Below are 18,823 nucleotides of genomic sequence, written 5' to 3' on the forward strand. Positions count from 1 at the left end.
ATTTTGACAGGGACCAATTTTTTTGGTCAGTTTTGGCAAATACTTTATTGTCTTAAAGTTTTGGTTTGCTGGCTCTGTCTGCAGTCCCCTTCGGTTACCTGTGTGTGCATGCACGTATATGCAGAGTGTAATTGGCAGGAGCTTTTTAGGTTGTGTAGACAAGGAGCAGGCAGAAAGGGGGCCCTTCTGGAGTACCAGCTGTGATTCTTAGTGCCCACACCCCTTATAGGGAGAGTGCACCGGTTTTTAGCTAATTTCCAGTTATACTTTGTTCTGTGAAGGAAACAAAACAGGTTGATATGATGAGCGACATTGGGAGGCTGCTTTTGAGATCGGGCTGAGAGCCAGGAGAGGAGGGTTTTGTGCAGAGGAGGGGGGAGGGTCAAGACTATAATGCTTTGAGGTAGGCCTAACTGAGCATATGTGAGCAAAGAGATTAGACTGATGTGACTGGAGTGAGGTAACTTAGAGGTAAAGGGAAATGAAGTAAGATTGCAGAAATCAGTCAAGAGCTGGATGGTATACAACCCTGTAAGTGCAGGTCGGGGTTTCATTCTCAGTACAGTGAGAAGATGTTGGAGGATTTTTAGTTGGTTGGTGTTTAGGCTGGGGGAGTAGCAATATGTAGTAGTTTACTTTTTTGTTTTAAAGAAAACATTCTTAGTTGCTCATTAGAGAATAACTGTAGAAAGGTAAGCATAGATGCAGTAGACCTGTCGGGGGCTATTATAATAGCCCAGGAGAAAGATGATGGTAGCTTGATCTAGGTGGTAGCTATGGAAATAAAGAGAAGTGAATTCATTGGGCGTAAATTTTGGAGATAGTACTCAGTACTTATCTTTTTTTAATATATATAGAAATTTATGTTATTCATTTTTGGCTGGGTTGGGTCTTGGTTGATGCACACAGGCTTTCTCTAGTTGCAGCGAGCTAGAGAAACTCTGCATAGCATCCCCCATTGTCAACATCCCCTACCAGTGTAGTACATTTGTACAACTGATGAACGTACATTGACACGTCATTACCACCCAGAGTCCATAGTTTTCATTAGGGTTCACTCTTGATTTGTATATTCTAAGGGTTCGGACAAACGTATAATGACATGTATCAGTCCTTTAATATCAGAGTACTTTCACTGCCCTAAAAATCCTCTCTGCTCTGCCTGTTCACCCCTTCACAGTCTCAACCCTGGCAATCACTCATCCTTTTACTGTCTCCATAGTTTGCTTTCCCAAGCATGTCAAATAGTTGGAATCACACAGTATGTAGCCTTTCCAGATTGGCTTCTTTCACTTAGTAATGTGCATTTCAGATCCTTCTGTGTCTTTCCATGGCTTCATAGCTCATTTCTTTTTAGCACTAAATAATATTCCATTGTCTGGTTGTACCATAGTTGGTTTATCCGTTCACCCACTGAAGGGCATCTTGGTTGCTTCCAAGTTTAGGCAGTTATGAATAAAGCTGCTATAAATATCCATGTGCAGGTTTTTAACGTAAATATAAGTTTTCAGTTCATTTGGATAAATAGTGAGGGCACTATTGCTGGATCCTACAGTAAGAATATGTTTAGTTTCATAGGAAACCACCGAACAGTCTTCCAAAGTGGTGGTACCATCTTGGGAATTTCCTGGTGGTCCAGTGGTTAGGACTCTGCACTTCCACTTGCAGGGGGCACAGGTTCGATCCCTGATCAGGGAACTAAATCCCACAAGCCACGTGGCTCAGCAAAAAAAAAAGAAAAAAAAAGGTGATGGTTCCATTTTTTACATTCCCAGGAGCAATAAATGAGAGTTCCTACTGTTCCACATCCCCGTCAGCATTTGGTCCTGTCAGTGCCCCAGATTTTGGCCATTCTAATACGTGTGTAATAGTTTCTTGTTGTTTTAATTTGCATTCCTTTGATGACATAAGATACGGAGCATTTTTTCATATACTAATTTACGGTCTGTATATCTACTTTGGTGAGGTGTCTGTCCAGGCCTTTTGCACATCTTTTTCATCAGGTTGTCTGTTTTCTTACTGTTGAGTTATTTTTTTCTTTTTTAAATAAATTTAGTTTATTTATTTTTGGCTGCATTGGGTCTTCATTGCTTTGCACAGGCTTCCTCTAGTTGCAGCAAGCAGGGGCTACTCTTTGCGGTGTGCGGGCTTCTCATTGCAGTGGCTTCTCTTGTTATGGAGCACGGGCTCTAGGCATGTGGGCTTCAGTAGTTGTGGCATGCGGGCTCAGTAGTTGTGTCTCACGGGCTTAGTTGCTCCGTGGCATGTGAGATCTTCCTGGACCAGGGATCGAACCTGTGTCCCTTGTGTTGGCAGGCAGATTCTTAACCACTGTGCCACTAGGGAAGCCCTTCTCCTTCACTTTTAAAGGATAATTTTTCAGGATTCCGAATTCTAGGTTGGTAGGATTTTTTCTCTCAGCAGTCTAAATATTTCACTACTCTCTCCTTGCTTGCATGGTTTCTGAGGAGAAGTTAGATGTAATTCTTATCCTTCCTCCTCTATAGATAAGGTGTTTTTTCCCACACGCTTCTTTCATGATTTTTTCCTTTATCTTTGATATTTCATATTCCTGAAGGTTGAATATGATATGCCTAGGTGTAGTTTCTGGCATTTATTCTGCTTGGTCTTGGAGCTTCCTGGATCTGTGGTTTGGTGTCTGATGTTAATTTTCGAAAACTGAGTCATTATACCTCAAATACTGCTTCTTTTTCTCTCTCTCTTCTTCTTGTATCTCCATTATGTGTATGCTGCATCTTTTGTCATTATCTCACAGTCTTGGATATTCTGGGGTGTGTTTTTTTTAACCCATTTTTTTTCTCCTTGCTTTTCAGCTTTGGTAGCTTCTATTGCTGTAGCCTCAAGCTCAGAGATTGTTTCCTCAGCAATGTCCAGTGTACTAATGAGGCCATCAGAGGCATCCTTCATTTCTGTTACAGTGTTTTTGATCTCTGGCATTACCTTTTGATTCTTTCTACTTTACATCTCATTCATTACATTACCCATCTATTATTTCATGGCCTCCTTTTTTCATTAAACTCTTAGTATATTAACTATAGTTTAAAAAAAATCCTGGTCTGATAATTCCAGTATTCCTGCCATATCTGACGGGTTTTAGTGCTTCTTTATTCTGTGCAAACTGTGTTTTTTTTTTTTTGCCTTTGAGTATGCCTTGTAATTCTTTGTTGCAAGGCAGACGTAATCTACTAAATAAAAGGAACAGCAGTAAATAGGCTTTTAGTGATATAGAAATGAGGTATGGGGGAAGGAAGACCATTCCATAGTCCTATGATAAGGTGTCACTCTTTTAGTGAGCCTTTGCCTCTGGACTAAGAACTTTACACCACATGCTTCTTAGTTTCCCCCCACCTCCTTGGGTGAGACAGGATGGTTAGAATGGGCTGGAGCTGGTTTTCTTCCCTCAAGTAGGTTAAGCTCTGATGAAATCCCAGCAAGTTTGACTCCGGTAAAATAGCTTCTCATAGATCAGGCCTTGTTAAGAAGGTCAAGAATGTTCTGGTGTATTTCACAATGGTTCCTTTACCCCAGTCCCCACCAACCCCCCACCCCCGCTGGAAGCACACAGGGAATTTTCTCCAGTGTTCACTGTGAGGGCCTGTTCGAGCTCCTAGAGGTAAGACTCACCAAAGTGTGGAGTCCCACTTATGACTGGGTCCCCCTAGAGTTTTTGAGAGAGGTCATGCTGAGCCTCCAACAGTTTGTCGCATCCAGTTCAGGATTTCCTCCTGGCATGGAGGTTTCTACTTAAGAGTTTTCTGCGCTGGCAAGTTGTGATTGTCTGTATCCACCTTTTTGTCTCTTTTTACTTGTTAGGATGGAGTGGTGACTTCTAAGTTCCTTACATGCCAAGCTGGAAACCAGAAGTCCCAAATTAATTTTTAATGTTTGTGTCACACAGGAGTTCTAGGTTCTGGATTTTATGGTTGCTTACTTTGGAAAATTTTGCTGTTTAACATTGGCTTTTCAGATGTTTTTGCTTTCTTAAGTTGCTTTTTTTTGCTTTGCGTAGGTGGCACAGGAATGGATCAGCTCTCCAAACAAAGAGAAATTCCATCAGTTGCATTTACGAAAATTTCCTGCTGATTATAAAAAATACTGGGAGTTTGTGGGTAAGTTCTTCCTTACGTAACTTGGGCTCTATCATATAATAATTGGAGATTGCTATTTGAGGGAACATAATAATTGCTTGAAGTTTCTGGGATATAGGTTTCCTAAGGTCAATTTGTAAGCTCTTACAAAGAATATGTTTAAAGTCTTTACTTAATGAGGATAATTACTGGGACAGTTATAAAATTCATGGTTTTAACCATTGTGCTAGCAGAATACCACAGGCCAAAGTGTCCCTAGATGCTGGGCAAGGGAGAGAGAAGGTGAGTGAGGGAGTTTGACTGGCGGGGGTGGAGGGGATGTTGACATGATCGTGCATACAGATTCTGAGTAAATCTCTCTGCCGTCTCTGCTCTCACTTCATGAGTTGTCTGGAGCATGTGTCACAGTTATGTCTTAGTTATAAATAAACCAAGCATTTAGAACCCTTTAAAATAAAAAATATAAATTATCCATCTGCCTCCTTCCCCCTTGCAGTCCATCCCACTCCATAGATTCACTTAAGAAAAAAAGCGTGTACATATATTTGGGGGGAAAGGTATTATATGTTCACTGTAGAATATTCAGATAACATTAGCCAATAGTAAAATAAACATCACTCACAGTTCCCATCATTCAGAGATCATCTTATGAACATAGTAGTGTATATCTTACTGCTAGACTTCCTATTCATCTGAGTGAAGGCGGGGTGGGTAGGGTTATTTTACCTAAGTGACTTCTTTCATGTATTTATTCAGCAAATATTTACTGACTTTATACTACCTGATAGTGTATGATTCTAGATGCTAGGTATGTAGCTGTGATGAAAACATAAAATTCCACCTTCGTGAAGCTTACATTTGACTTATTTTCATTTAGTCTATTATAAATGTCTTTTCAGAGATAAATAATAATAGCATGTTCAGTGTTTGTAGTTATTCCATTGTAAGCGTATTCCATAGTTCTATTTAACCAGTAATTTCTAGTTAGACATGTACATTACTTACGGTTTTTTACTGTTACACTGAAAAAATCCCTTTGCTAGATCAAACAGTGTGTGCATTTTAAGACTTTCGGTTCATATTGCCTCTGTCTACCAAAAAGAATACCATTTTCACTTCTGACATAAGAATGTAAGAATGCATCTCTTCTCATTTGCTAGTTTAAACTTATCCCCCAGTTTTATATGGAACATGTATCTCATTTGAAGTTGTAGTTTTTGTCCTCAAATCTTTATTGGTCTTTTGTATTCTTGCGGGGTGGATGGATAATTGTCTGTTCATGCCTTTTGTCCTTTTTTTTCTCTTAAGGAGGTTATTTTCTTACTTGTATGCATTGTTATTTTTTTTTCAATTTCATTATTTGCTGTTCAGTTTCACATGCAGTTTTTGAGGCAGACAATTTTTATCTTCACATGTTCAAAAATACCGTATTTATTTCTTTACTGTTCAGTTGGTTTTAGAAATCAGATAAATACTTCCATATTTTCTTGTAGTAGTTTTATATTTCTTTCTAATATTTAAATCACTGATTTATCAGCCATTTATCTTGATGGTATGATAGAATCACATAGCATTTACTCTTGTGTCTGACTTCTTTCATGTAACATGTCTTCGTAATTCATCAATTTTGTGTGCATCTTTGGTATTTTTTTCATTGCTGTGGTGGTATTTCAATATGTGACTATGTCACCATTTTACTGTTGATGGACATTTTTATTATTATTATTTTAAAGAAGTTTTTTTGGCAGTGCCATGCGGCTTGTGGGATCTTAGTTTCCCGACCAGGGATTGAACCCGGGCCACAGCAGTGAAAGCGCTGAGTCCTAACTACTGGATCGCCAGAGAACTCCCGTTAATGGACATTTTTTTCAGCAGTTTAGGCCTGTGTGTCAGGGCTCCCCAAGCCCATGCCCACGTTCAGTGATTCACTAGGAGGACTCACAGGAATTATATTCATGCTCATGGCTGTGACTTACTATGGCAAAAGGATACAAAGCAAAATCAGCAAAGGGAAAAAGGAAACCAGGAGCAAGTTTCCAAGAGTCATTTCCCAGCGAAGTCACACAGGACACACTTAATTTTCCCAGTAGTGGGCTGCGACAACCCATGTGACACATTATCTACCGGGGAAGCTTAGAGACCCAGTGCCTAAAACACCCTCTGCCTAGCCCACATTCATGATTTTCACAAGTAAAGTGGGTGTTTGACATAAGCTGTAGAGAAAAAATTTGGCAAACAGGTAAGGTACAGTGAGCCATTGTCATCAGCAAATGATGAGAGCTGTCTGGAAAACCAAGTTCCCAGATTCCAAGGGGGGCCAACCTTGTAAGCAGGCCTTTCTAATGATAGCAGCCTCAGGCCTTCTTCTACACACAGCATTTTATGAATAATGCTACTATGATCATTCATGTGTCTCTTCGTGTTATGCGAGGGCATTTTTGTGGAGTCTGTCTCCTGAAGTGGGTCTCAGAGTCTCAGGGTATTATGCGTGAGCTTAACATGAGTAGATAATGCCAAGCTAGTCATGCAGAATGACATGCCCCACCAGCGTATGGAAGTCACGTTGCTCCATGTCTCTGCCAACACATTTGTGTTGATTGTGCTGTTCATTTTAGCCGTTGTAGTGTGCGTGTACTGATGGCCATTTGTGGTTTTATTTTGTAATATCCTGGCTATCAGTGAGATTGAGCACCTTCTCATATATTTAGTAGATGCTCAAGTAACCTCTCTGGGGAAGCACCTATTAAAGACTCTTGTTCATTTTCTGTTAGTTGTCTTTTCCTTACTGATTTGTAGCAAGTTCTTTATGTAATCTGGATATAAACCATTCTCCCACTTTGGCTTGCATTATGACTCTCTTAGTGATGTCTTTAAAATTCTTATTTTATTCTTGTTTAGACTTTATTTTTTAACATAACAAATGCATCTGTGTATTTTTTTATGGTTAATGGTCTGTGCCTCATTTAAGAAACCTTTCCCTGCTGCAGGTCATAAATATATTATCTTAACATCTAGAACAGGTGTCAGCAAACCACAGCTTGCAGATCTACCCTGTATCCTGTTTTTATACTGCCCAAGAGTAAGGTTCTTACATTTTTTTAAGGTTTTGAAAAAAAGATGATGATGAATATGCAACAGACATCATGTGTAGCCTGCAAAGAAAAATCTGGCTCTTTACAGAAAGTTTGCCAATCCCTTTTCTAGAGGCTTCGCTGTTTTGCCGACCAGGAATGGATTTTGTACACGAGTAAGATGTAGGGGCCATGTTTCATTTTTTTCCCTAATGGAGATGTAATTACCGCAGTAGTATTTATTGAAAAGATTATCCTTTCTCCATGGTCTGCAGTGTCATATTTGTTACAAATCTAATGTCCATTTAATGCACTGACCTTTTTCTGGGCTCCTTTCTTCTTTGTTGGATCATTTGCCTACCTTTCTGCCCATATCACGTTGCTTAATTTTACTTAATTAAGCTTTATTATAAACATTAATGAGCAAGTCTGCTTACCTTGTTTGGCCTTAAGAGTACGTTGGCTATTCTTGTCCCTTTGCATTACCATGTAAGTTTTAGAGAAAAAAAAAGATGTGGACATTTGTTAGGAATTGGCATCTTTCTAATACTGATTTGAATACAATACATACTGTCAGTTATTTAGGTTTACTTTCAGTAATGTTTTACAGTTTTCTAGGGAGAGGTTTTGCAGATCATCATTGGTTAGATTTTTTTCTTTTGGTGTCATTTGTAATTATTTAAGTGACTATCTCTAATAGAGATGGACCTAAAAATTCATAGTAAAACATTATTTTGTTGCTAAAGTATTAACCATGATTTCTTAATATTAGATAGCTAGACAGTGTTCAAGTTTTCAGTTTCCTCATAAAGAACAATTTATTTCAGCCTGCTTGAATTAAATCCAAGTTAGGTCCACTCATTGACATTGTTAATATGTCTTCTTCAATTATAATTGTCTCCTTCATGGATTTCCCCCCCCCTTTGTAATTTATTTGTTGAAGAAATTGTGTTGTTGACCCTGTAGAATTACAGGGTCTGTGTCTGTGTCTTGCTGATAGCATCCCCCTGGTGGTGTTTAGTATGTTTTTCAGTCCTTTGTACTTTTTGTAAATTGATAGTTGGATCTAGATCAGTTTCATTTGACCTAATATTTTTGGCAAAACTAGTTCATAGCTGAGGTTGGTGTGTTCCTTTATCAGGAGGTGCTTGATCTCTAATTTCTCTTTTTGTAATACTTATAACCATTGATCCTTAATGCCTTGATTAATTATCTTACTAAAGGATACAAAATGGTGATATTTTTATTTGATCATTTCTTCATGTATTTGCTATTGTAGTTCTATAAAGAAAAAGTGCTCCATTTTATTTGATTACTCAGTAGTATACTTTATAAAGAAGGGTAGAATAAGTATTGATACTTGACTCCTGACCAGTTTTCAAAATAATGACTTAATTCTCTGCAAGTGCTGGGTTGACCAGTGAACTTTAAAAAAAATGTTTTTTCGTTATGAACACATGGACTTAAATACACTTGTTTCAAGTCTTTGTAATTGGTTTCTTCAAGTTGGCTCCTGAGCCCTTTAGACAGGACCCTACTAGTCTTTGAGAGCTTTCTTGCTACCTGATACAACCGATACCATCTATATGTTTTATCCTGTATGTGAGCTTTCAATTTTCTAAGTAGCCTTAGTATCTTTGGGTAGAAAAAGTTATTTCAAGATCAGTATTGGCATGTTATATGCTGTTTACAAGTAATACATGTAAACATAAGGATACAGAAAGGTTAGAAGAGGAAGATTGGAGAAAGCTACTCATGCAAACCCAACTAAAAGAAACTTGTTTTGCTCTGTTAATACCAGACTAAATAGACTTTACGGCAGAAGAGCATTATTTGAGATTAAAAGCGAGTATTTCACAATGATAGCAAGTTCAGTGAACAGAAGATAGGACCATTTTGAATACCTAATAAAATATATAAAGAAAAAACTGATAGAACTAGAGTGTACTCTTTACATATATGTGAGACCTTTGAACCATTCATTTTTTTCTTTTCTTTTAGTTTGGAAATTATACATCAACTTTTACCTCTTTTGCCATTTAGTAGTTCAGGTGAAAACTTAGAGTGTACATGATTCAAACTTTACAGATTTCATCGATACTTTAAGTGTCTCCATAGATAAGGCAAAATCTTAAAAACTTTAACCCTGTTTATGTGTTCCACTTTGTATATTATTATTGTTACGTATTTTAACTCTATATTTTAAACTGTGTAAGACATACAGTTGGTCCTCTGTATTTGCGGGATTTGCATCATCAGATTCAAGCGTGGATTGAAAATATTCATGGAAAAAAATTCCAGAAAAACATGTTTGCTATGCACCAGCACCTATTTACATACCACTTATGTTGGATTTACAACTATGTCCATAGCGTTTGCATTGTATTAGGTAGTATAAGTAATCTAGAGATGATTTAAAGTGTACTGGAGGATGTGCGTGGGTTATATGCAAATACTACGCCATTTTACATAAGGGACATGAGCATCTGAGGATTTTGGTGCCTGCGGGAGTCCTAGAACCAATTCAAGGACTGTACTCTGTGTAGTGCCTTGTGCAGCCCTTTTTTGTTTGTTTGTTGATTCTACTAGTTCATGTATTCTCTCCTGGTGCTTTGCTTATTTCTAATATGTTGGTCATTGTCTTTGGAAAGTTATTTAAAAAATAATCAGGGGCCTAGGATGATACGATGTCCTCTTCCAGAGAGGATTTTTCTTTGCTTCTGCCAGGATTCTGGGAGTACTAGCAATGTGGGATCATCTTAATCCGGTTTAAAGGATTGAGCTTTCCTGAAGTACTCGGGTGAATTGAAGCTGCCTTCATTGTTGGGTGTAGTCCTTCATGGTCCCTACCTGAAGCTTGAGGGCTACCAGTATGCCTACTTTATCTATGCAGGCCCTGGACTCCAGTTTTTGTCTCATTTTTTGTACAAGGCTATCCCAGGTACTGCTCAAATTCCTGGCTGCCACTCCCTGAAGAGTTCAGATGTTTCTAGGGAAAATACTGGGCTGGCCCTTGCGGATCTCCACCTTGTTCTGGATCTCAACAGAGTGATTCTTCATTGTTGTATTTGCTCTCTGATGCCTTCAAATAGACATTTCTTACATGATGCATTTTTTAAATTCTTTTTTGACTTAGTAGTTCAGTCTACTTAATCCTAGTACTTCGTGCTTTGGTTCAGTATGTTGTTGCTGGATTTGGCAGTTGGTACTGAACTTTTTAATTTTAGAGCTTGCTCTGTTTTCCCAGCCCCATTTATTTTACGACTGTCCTTTCCCCCTTGTTTGAAATGCCACTAGTAGGCTCAAAATTCTTACGTGTACATGGATCTGTTTCCAGATTTTCTCTTGGGATTTTGAAAGTAGGGCACAAAAGTGAAAATTCCTTGATTAAAAACTAAGGTAAACTTCAAGGAAAAGAAATTTATTAGCTACTTTTGAATATTATGACTTCATCTATTTTGGCTTTGTAGCAGGTTTTAAGAAGACTTTTATAATGCTGTGTGATCAATATTTGTCAATGCTGACTAGCTTAGACTATCATTTTGAAGTATGTACAAAGTCCGCTAGTGCTGTATACTTGCTTGAACTTGGTACAAGCGTGTAATATCCTTTAATCTCATGTAAAATAATTCTGTTAGAATAAATGCTGTCTTCTTCTTGTGTTATAGTTTATCTTGAGGAATGTGAACTAGCTAAACAGCTTCATCCAAAGGAAAGTGATTTGGTGTTTTTGGTCCCTGAAAGACTAAATGGAGAGAAGAAGGATATAGAGAGAAATCGCCTGCAAGTACCCCGTGAACATTACTGTGGCTATGTTCATACGTTCCGCCGCACTTCAGTCAGTAAGTACCTAATGAGACATGGAAGAGAAATCTGTCAGCAGCTCATCTTTTAATCTCCCTCTAAATTAGGCTTTACTAGCCATGTATTTGCTATACATTTACCAGCCCTCTATTTGCTGTACATTTACCAGATGTATATTTGCTCTATGTTTACCAGACTGTATTTGCTAGGTTGATTACTTACCATTCAGAGTCCTCTTTTAGTTTTTCTAGACTCAGCTGGAAAAGGCCCAGCATGTATTGCTTTAGACTTAGGATTTTAAAGCTTTCTTTTGTAATGTCTTCTCCTTCTAGTAAATTCCTTCATCTGTCAGTGTGTTTGTTATAAAACAGACAGTTTGCAAACCATCTGTTTGTTAAATCACATTCCAGCCTTGGTTTGGGGGCTAATTATTGATGAGCAGACCAAACACAGAACTAATTGTAAGGCAACTGGAGGGGTTTACTGTTTCATCACTCCCATCCATTGTGGTGTAGGGACTTCTCTCCCTAAGGTAGCATAACAAAAATAATGTTAGCTTGAATTTAAGGACTACTGACTGTGTGCCAGCCAGTGTGCCCTGTCCTTCCTGTACACATTTATCATCTTTTCCCAGAGCCCTGCAAAACAGAATGGTTTGTTCCCTGCTCATTGGGAAATCAGAGTTCAGGGATGTTAAGTAACATATCCAAAGACATCCTTAGTATTAAACACTCGGTCCAGAATTGAAACATAATTTTGTTTGACTACGAAGTCCACATGCTTGATATATGCCAAGCTGCCTTTTTGACATTGCTGCTCTCTTAGTCTCTGTTATGGGAAGAGGATATGTGATCATTATTCCTTCACCTTTTTGTATCATATCTTAAAAATAGCAACAAAGCTCTTAGAGTTTAACATTGTGCCGCATCATAACTGGTGTGCCATGTCCACTATTGTGTGATCGGAGCTCAGTTCTTTGTGCAAGATGCGTTGAGCACCAGGGATATCTAGCTTCATCTGTGCTTTCAACTCTTACAAGTGGTTACATTTGCCAAAGTTCTGTTTCTAAGATTTAGCAATGGTTTCTGTCTCCTTCCTGGAACTCCTCATGCATCCAACTACCTGACGTCTCCATTTGGAGATTATTAGACATTTCAAACCTACTCCAAAAGGAAGCACTTGATTTACTGCCTGACATCTGCTGTTGCTCCGGTTTTTCCCAACTCAGCATGTGGGACCTCCATCCCATTCTTCCAGTTGCTCAGCCCAAAACCTCAGAGTCATCCTTGAGTCCTGCTTTCCCTCGCACGCTCCATCTAATGCATCAGGAAGTCCTGTCGGATCTTCCTTGGCCATATATTCTACATCCAAGCACCACCTCTCCTGCTGCCTCCTGGCCCACGTGACCATTCACTTTTACCTAGATTTTAGCCTCTTAAGTTGTCTTCTTGTGCTTTTTCCATTGCAGTTTATTCTTCTTTCACGATAAGTGATTCTTTTAATGTGTGACTTAGCGCGTGTCACTTACCTGCACGGAGCTGTCCTGTGCTCTTGACCTGACTCAGAGTCATGTTCAGAGTGGTTAACTGCAGAGCCCTCTGAAGTGTAGCTGCATTTACTGTCTTGGTCTTCTAGCTTGCTTCTCCCTGCTTTTCCTTCTAGCCATTCTGGCCTTCTCCCTGTTGTGAAAATAATCCAGGCACCTCGCTGCCCCATTGTCTTTGCAGTTGCTGATTCTCTGCCTGTAACCCACTTTCCCCGGTTACGGGCATGGCTCACTCACTTAATGCCATGGCTCTGCTCAAATATCATATCAGGAAAACCTCCCCTGACTCTCCTGTCTACAACAACACTCCCTCACAACCCTCATCACTTCCTCATCCCCCTTCTCGGCTTTCTTCCTAGCACTTACCATCACCTGACATGTTTATTTGCTTTTCTGCCCCCTTCTTCTAAAAAATAAGCCTCCAGAGGACAAGAACGTTGCCTGGTTCTTAGGAGGCAGTCAGTAGATACTTACTGAGAAAATTATTTAAATGATGTATAAAAAACATGTTACAGGGCTTCCCTGGTGGCACAGTGGTTGAGAGTCCGCCTGCCGATGCAGGGGACATGGGTTCATGCCCCGGTCTGGGAAGACCCCATGTGCCACAGAGCGGCTAGGCCCGTGAGCCATGGCCACTGAGCCTGCGTGTCTGGAGCCTGTGCTCTGCAACGGGAGAGGCCACAACATTGAGAGAGGGCTGCATACCACAAAAAAAAGTTAACAAAACACCTTGTTCTGAATAACCTTTTTAACTGGACACTGATATTCACTGGTAACTGAAATTGCTTTTTCTCCTTCTTGATAATAGTGCTTAATGGGAAATCTGAGTGTTCCCTTTCCATCCAGACTCAACATAATTTACCAGTCAATTTAAATGAATTCGTGAAATGTCTTGTAATCAGCTCTCTGGTGACTACACAGAGGAAGTTGAAAGCCATGTCTTTGCTGAGTGGTCGGAACCAACTGGCCAGAGCCATTCTGAATCCAAACCCCATGGACTTCTGTACAAAAGATTTACTAACTACAGCATCTGAGAGAATTGTGAGTGACAGTCATTTGATAACAGGGGAAGTCAGAACATTTCATGTCAAGATGTTAAAGCATGTTATTTTTATCTGTCACACATTCCCTGTTGTCTACAACAAAGACATAGTCACCATGTGTGCCCAGTGACGTTTTTAGTGCTTAGTTTTCTTTAATATTGCAAAGTAGTTCTTTGTGTTAAGTTAGTCAGCTTACCTCAGGAAAAAAGGTAGAGTCCAAAAAGGAATTGAAAATATGCTTGCAGAGCAGCATTAAAATGTGAGGTGAACATCGTACTTAACGGTTTGTTAGGTAATTAAATACAGGAGTAAGAGGAGGTTTAATGGAATGACTTTTGCATTTGAATGATCAGTGGAGCATTGACTGGTACTGTTGTCAGTGTGACGACGAAGTTGTGATTTTTGTGTGAACACATATTTCTCATTGTTGTAAGAGTTGTGTGTAAGTTCCAGGAAATTAACACAGAGACAGGCGGAGGGAAAGGAATGCTATTTGAACCCCTGTCTTGTGTTAGGACTTTCATATGCATTTTCTCAGTGAGTTCTCACCCTCTAAGGAATCCCAGATTTAATGATTGTCAAAGCCTGAAGCCCAGAGAGGTTAGGAGTTTAGAGACCTAGCTTTTGAGTGAAACTGAGTTGTAGACTCAGATCTGACCCCAAATCCATGTTGTTTTGACTGTATCACTTGTGTTAGGAAAGGAAGTCTTGGAATGTTTTTACTGTCTAAAGAGAGAATTGACTAAAATGGGAAGAACCACGGAATAAAAAGAAGAAAAGTACAAAACAGTTTATTGTGATCATCTTTATAAGAATCACAAATAAAAATATAGTTGTTGTGGTTGTAGGTGGACTGAGGCCTGTAGACTCATCAGTAGCTCTTTCCAGTAGTTAAAGTGGTTCTTAGATTAAGGGTCATTTTGGGGTTTTGCCTGATCATCACCAAAGCATCTGTCTGACAAAGGTCAGCAGCAGTTCAAACAGATGTCTTCCACTCTCTCGCTCTCTTGTGCCATCCCAGGAAGAACGACTCGTTCTCACTAGTGTCTTTTGTATAGATTGCCTACCTAAAAGATTTCAATGAAGACCAAAAGAAAGCGATAGAAACTGCATATGCCATGGTGAAACACTCCCCAGCAGTTGCCAAGATCTGTCTGATTCATGGACCACCCGGGACAGGAAAATCAAAAACCATTGTGGGCCTCCTGTACCACCTACTGACAGAGGTAGAGTGTGCACAAGGGCATCTGTGCCCTTAATTGAGTATGTTGTTTTACTTTAACTAACGTGTAAATAAGTACTAAAGTGCGTTTTTTCCCTTCACTTCTGTGTATCTTTTTGATACTGTGTGGAACTATATCAGATAAAGCGGTAGCAGAGGTAGAGAAGGTTATAAGAAATAAAAGGAACAGAAAATGTTATCTTGTGTGAAACTAAGGGCTAGAAGAGTGTTCTTCGGGCTTTATTATAGGTCACGGCTAATCCCAGGAGACAATCTTGAATGTATTCCTGGGTTACATTTTGGATTGAACATTGAATAAAATAAGTGGATAGTAAGGTAAGGCTCAGAGAAGTTAGATAAAATTTTATGCCAGATTAATTTTTATTTTTTGGGCACACCATGCGGCATGTGGGATCTTAGTTCCCCGACCGGGGATCGAACCTGGGCCCTTGGCAGTAAGAGCACTGCGTCCTAACCACTCGTTTGCCAGGGAATTTCCAGCCAGAGTAATTTTTTAACATCAGTGTAAGATGTAGGTGCTTTTATTTACTTTTAACTATTTATTAGGGGAACTTTCAAATATATGTGACAGTAGAGAAGAACTATAACACTGCATAATAGAGCTTATCAGTATTGTTTGTTTGTTTTTTGGTTTGTTTGTTTGGTGCAAATTGTCGAACCAGAGGAGGGGGCATTCAGATGAGAACTCCAATGCCAAAATCAAACAAAACCGTGTCCTTGTGTGTGCACCTTCCAATACAGCTGTTGATGAACTTACAAAAAAAATTATGCTTGAATTCAACGAGAAGTGTAAAGACAAGAAGAATCCTTTAGGTATGATACTTATGTGGGCTTTTCATTTGTTTTTGTTTTCAGTGTTTAGTGTGGGTAACTTTGAATGACAAAGAGCAAGCCAGTTCTGGTCATTTTTTCTACTTGAGGCTGTGGCCCATGTGTACTTACTGCTTTGTTTACTGAATATTTTGGAGCATTTATTCTGTGCCAGGCCCTGTGCTGTTTGAAACACCTTAGAGCAGCCCTTGATTCAGTTGTGTAGGGGTTACGGAAGACTTTTAGAGGAAATGATATCTAAGATGAAACTTGGAAGAGCAATGAGGAAGTGAAGTGGGGAGAGGACTCTGGTGGAACTTACTGTACATAAAAAGGACCAGAAGCCAGAGAACCGTGGATGGTTCAGTCTAGCTAGAATATAACGAGCTCCACCAAGGCAAGGGGTTTTAAAAATATGTTCATTGTAGTAACCCCCGTGCCTGGAACAGTGCCTGGCACTCAGTTGGGACTTAGTAGATGTTTAGTGACACAAAAGCTAGAGCAGTCATCACTTATGGTTACCGAGTGCTCACTATGTGTCAGCACTCAGAGTAATTCTCTGAACCATGCAATAAATAACCTATCTACATTTTATAGGCAAAGAAGGTGAGGAGTTGAGATGTAAAGTATACCATAGGGATAAGTCTTTTCAGTACAGTTGACAGATTGAAGAGCATTGCCACCGAGGATTCGGGATGCTTGAGCGAATGTGTAAAGTCATTTCTGTGCACTTAACCTTAACACCTCCTCTCACACCAGCCATCCTGAGTGGCGTGGTTATGGCTCTGGGTCGGGCTGCTCTTCTAAGCACATGTATCTCGTCTTCCCTAAGCAAATTTTATTTTCCTTGAGGTTACCTTGCAGTGACCTAAATCAGTTAAGATTCAATTGGGCTGCAAATAATAGACACTCCAAATACAGTGGCTTAACTATGATAGAAGTTTATTTCCTTCTTACTCAGAAGCCCAGAGATGGGCAGCTGAGGGATGATACTGGCGTGATGACTCTGCTTCCGAGTCTTCAGAGACCTAGGGTCTTTCTACCTTGTTGCTGCACTACATGGGACCCCCCACTCCTTAGTGCACCTCATGGTCAGAAACGGCTGCTCCAGCACCAGTAGTCCCATCTAGCAAGTGCAAGGAAAAAGGGACAGATATACTAGCTGTGCTTTAAGGAAAGTTGTGAGACGCTGCCAGTAGCACCTCTGCTTATTTCCTTTTGGCCAGAACTTAGTCCCGTGGCCACACCAGCTGCAGGAGCAGCCAGGATGTGTCGTCTGTCTTCGCAGGGATCACGCACATTTCCCCTTTTATTGCACATGTATTAGCTACATGTAGAGGTCATTTGCTTTTAAAACTGAAAATGCATTGTCAACGGAAACTTTTCTACTCACCATTATGTTTGTGAGAACTATGACTTTATGTATCGCTGTATATGGATACGGTCATTCATGTTAACTGCTATAGGGTGTTTCATCTGTGAGTGCACAGTTCATTCGTTATCCATTGATAGAAATGTAAGTTCTTTCCCTTTTTTTTGTTATTTCAAACTTTATTCCTGTACTTGTGCCTGTTTCTCCAGTGCAGGATGAAAACGTTTACTGCAGTGACTGAGTTGTATTGTGTTGTACTGTACAGCAGCTGAAGGGAGTACACTGGAGTACTGTGTTCTTACTCACGTCTCCTGAGTATTCATACAGGCTGCTAGGGCAGTGCTTTCACACTGTGGCTTGTGACCAGTTAGTGGATTGTGAAATCAGTTTAGGGAGATCAGACCCAGCATACTTAGACAAGATAAGATAGAACAGAAGAGAACAGAAAAGATTAGAGTGTAGGTAGTGAGGGGTAAAGTATTGTTTTGTGAAACCTGTTTTATTGGTGAGGTATGAGTGTACTGGCTTTCAATGTGAAGTGTACCTCATACTATAGATCACGGTCAAAAGAGTTTATAAAAACACTGGTCTAGTGTATATATACCTAGAAATGAAAATGCTGGGTTGAAGGATTTGTGCAGATTCTAGATAGTGCCCGGTTCTGCTCCAAAGTGGTTGTATCAAGTTATACAACCGAAAACAGTTCCCACGTGATTTTCACTTTCCTTTCCCTGAGGGAGGGTAATAAGCCCCTTTTCAGGTGTGGGCTGACAACACGAGAAGGCTGGGATGAAGGTGGCACAAGTGTAGTGTCTAGGTTGGATTTTTAATATTTTTGTTAGAGAGAAAATGACATCTCTTGTCAGTAAAGACAGCTTTTTTCTTCTTATTCAGTACTTTCATTTTTGCTTCTTTTCACTATGCCCAGTGGTCCTGGGTGTCCTTTACGGAAATACCTTGGACATCTCACCATTATGTGTGATGTTTGTTCCTGGGGTTTGGTATATACGCTTTTATCAGGTTAAAAAAGTCCCCGTCTAATTAGAGTTTTTTAATGAATGGGTGTTGAATTTTACTGCATGCAGTTTTTTTTTTTCATTCATATACCCCTCCCCCTCACCGTATGGCAGTGCAAGCACAGAGTCCTAACCAGGGAATTCTGCTTTTCTTTCTTTCATTCATTCTTTCTTTTCTTTCCTTTCTTTTCCTTTCCTTTTTTTTTTTTTTTTTTTGTGTGGTTCGCTGGCCTCTCACTGTTGTGGCCTCTCCCGTTGTGGAGCACAGGGTCTGGAAGCGCAGGCTCAGTGGCCATGGCTCCCGGGCCTAGCCGCTCCGTGGCATGTGCGATCTTCCCGGACTGGGGCACGAACCTGTGTCCCCTGCATCGGCAGGCGGACTCTCAACCACTGCGCAACCAGGGAAGCCCCTTTTCTTTTCTTTCTTTTCTTTCTTTTCTTCTTTCTTTCCATACCCCGAGGCTTAAGGGATCTGAGTTCCCCGACCAGGGTTTGAAACCAGGCCCATGGCAGTGAAAGTGCCGAGTCCTAACCACTGGACTGCCAGAGAATTCCCTACAATGCTTTTCTAATGTGAAAATATCCTTTATTCCTAGAATAAGGTCTGCTTGGTTGTGTACTATTATTTTTTTACCACATTGCTGGATTGCTATTGATTTTTTTAAATGAGGGCAGCCTATAATTTTTCTTTGTCATATCTTTGGTTTTAGTATTGAAGTTATACAGACTTTAAAAATGAAGTTATACAGGGCTTCCCTGGTGCCGTAGTGGTTGAGAGTCTGCCTGCCGATGCAGAGGACATGGGTTCG

General features: G+C 39.9%; 1 protein-coding gene across 1 annotated transcript in view; it reads left to right on the forward strand.

Moving 5' to 3' along the window:
* The window catches only part of LOC132482904 (probable helicase senataxin), a 71,135-nt gene that overhangs the window by 30,072 nt on the left and 22,240 nt on the right, over positions 1-18,823 (forward strand). The window contains exons 11-15 of the mRNA XM_060088173.1: positions 4,031-4,130; positions 10,849-11,022; positions 13,339-13,571; positions 14,632-14,799; positions 15,479-15,629. Of these exons, the coding sequence (XP_059944156.1) occupies positions 4,031-4,130; positions 10,849-11,022; positions 13,339-13,571; positions 14,632-14,799; positions 15,479-15,629 (826 nt within the window). The remainder of the gene's footprint in view (positions 1-4,030; positions 4,131-10,848; positions 11,023-13,338; positions 13,572-14,631; positions 14,800-15,478; positions 15,630-18,823) is intronic.

This window comes from Mesoplodon densirostris, chromosome Y, assembly GCF_025265405.1.
Source record: "Mesoplodon densirostris isolate mMesDen1 chromosome Y, mMesDen1 primary haplotype, whole genome shotgun sequence".
Taxonomy (NCBI): Eukaryota; Metazoa; Chordata; class Mammalia; order Artiodactyla; family Ziphiidae; genus Mesoplodon; species Mesoplodon densirostris.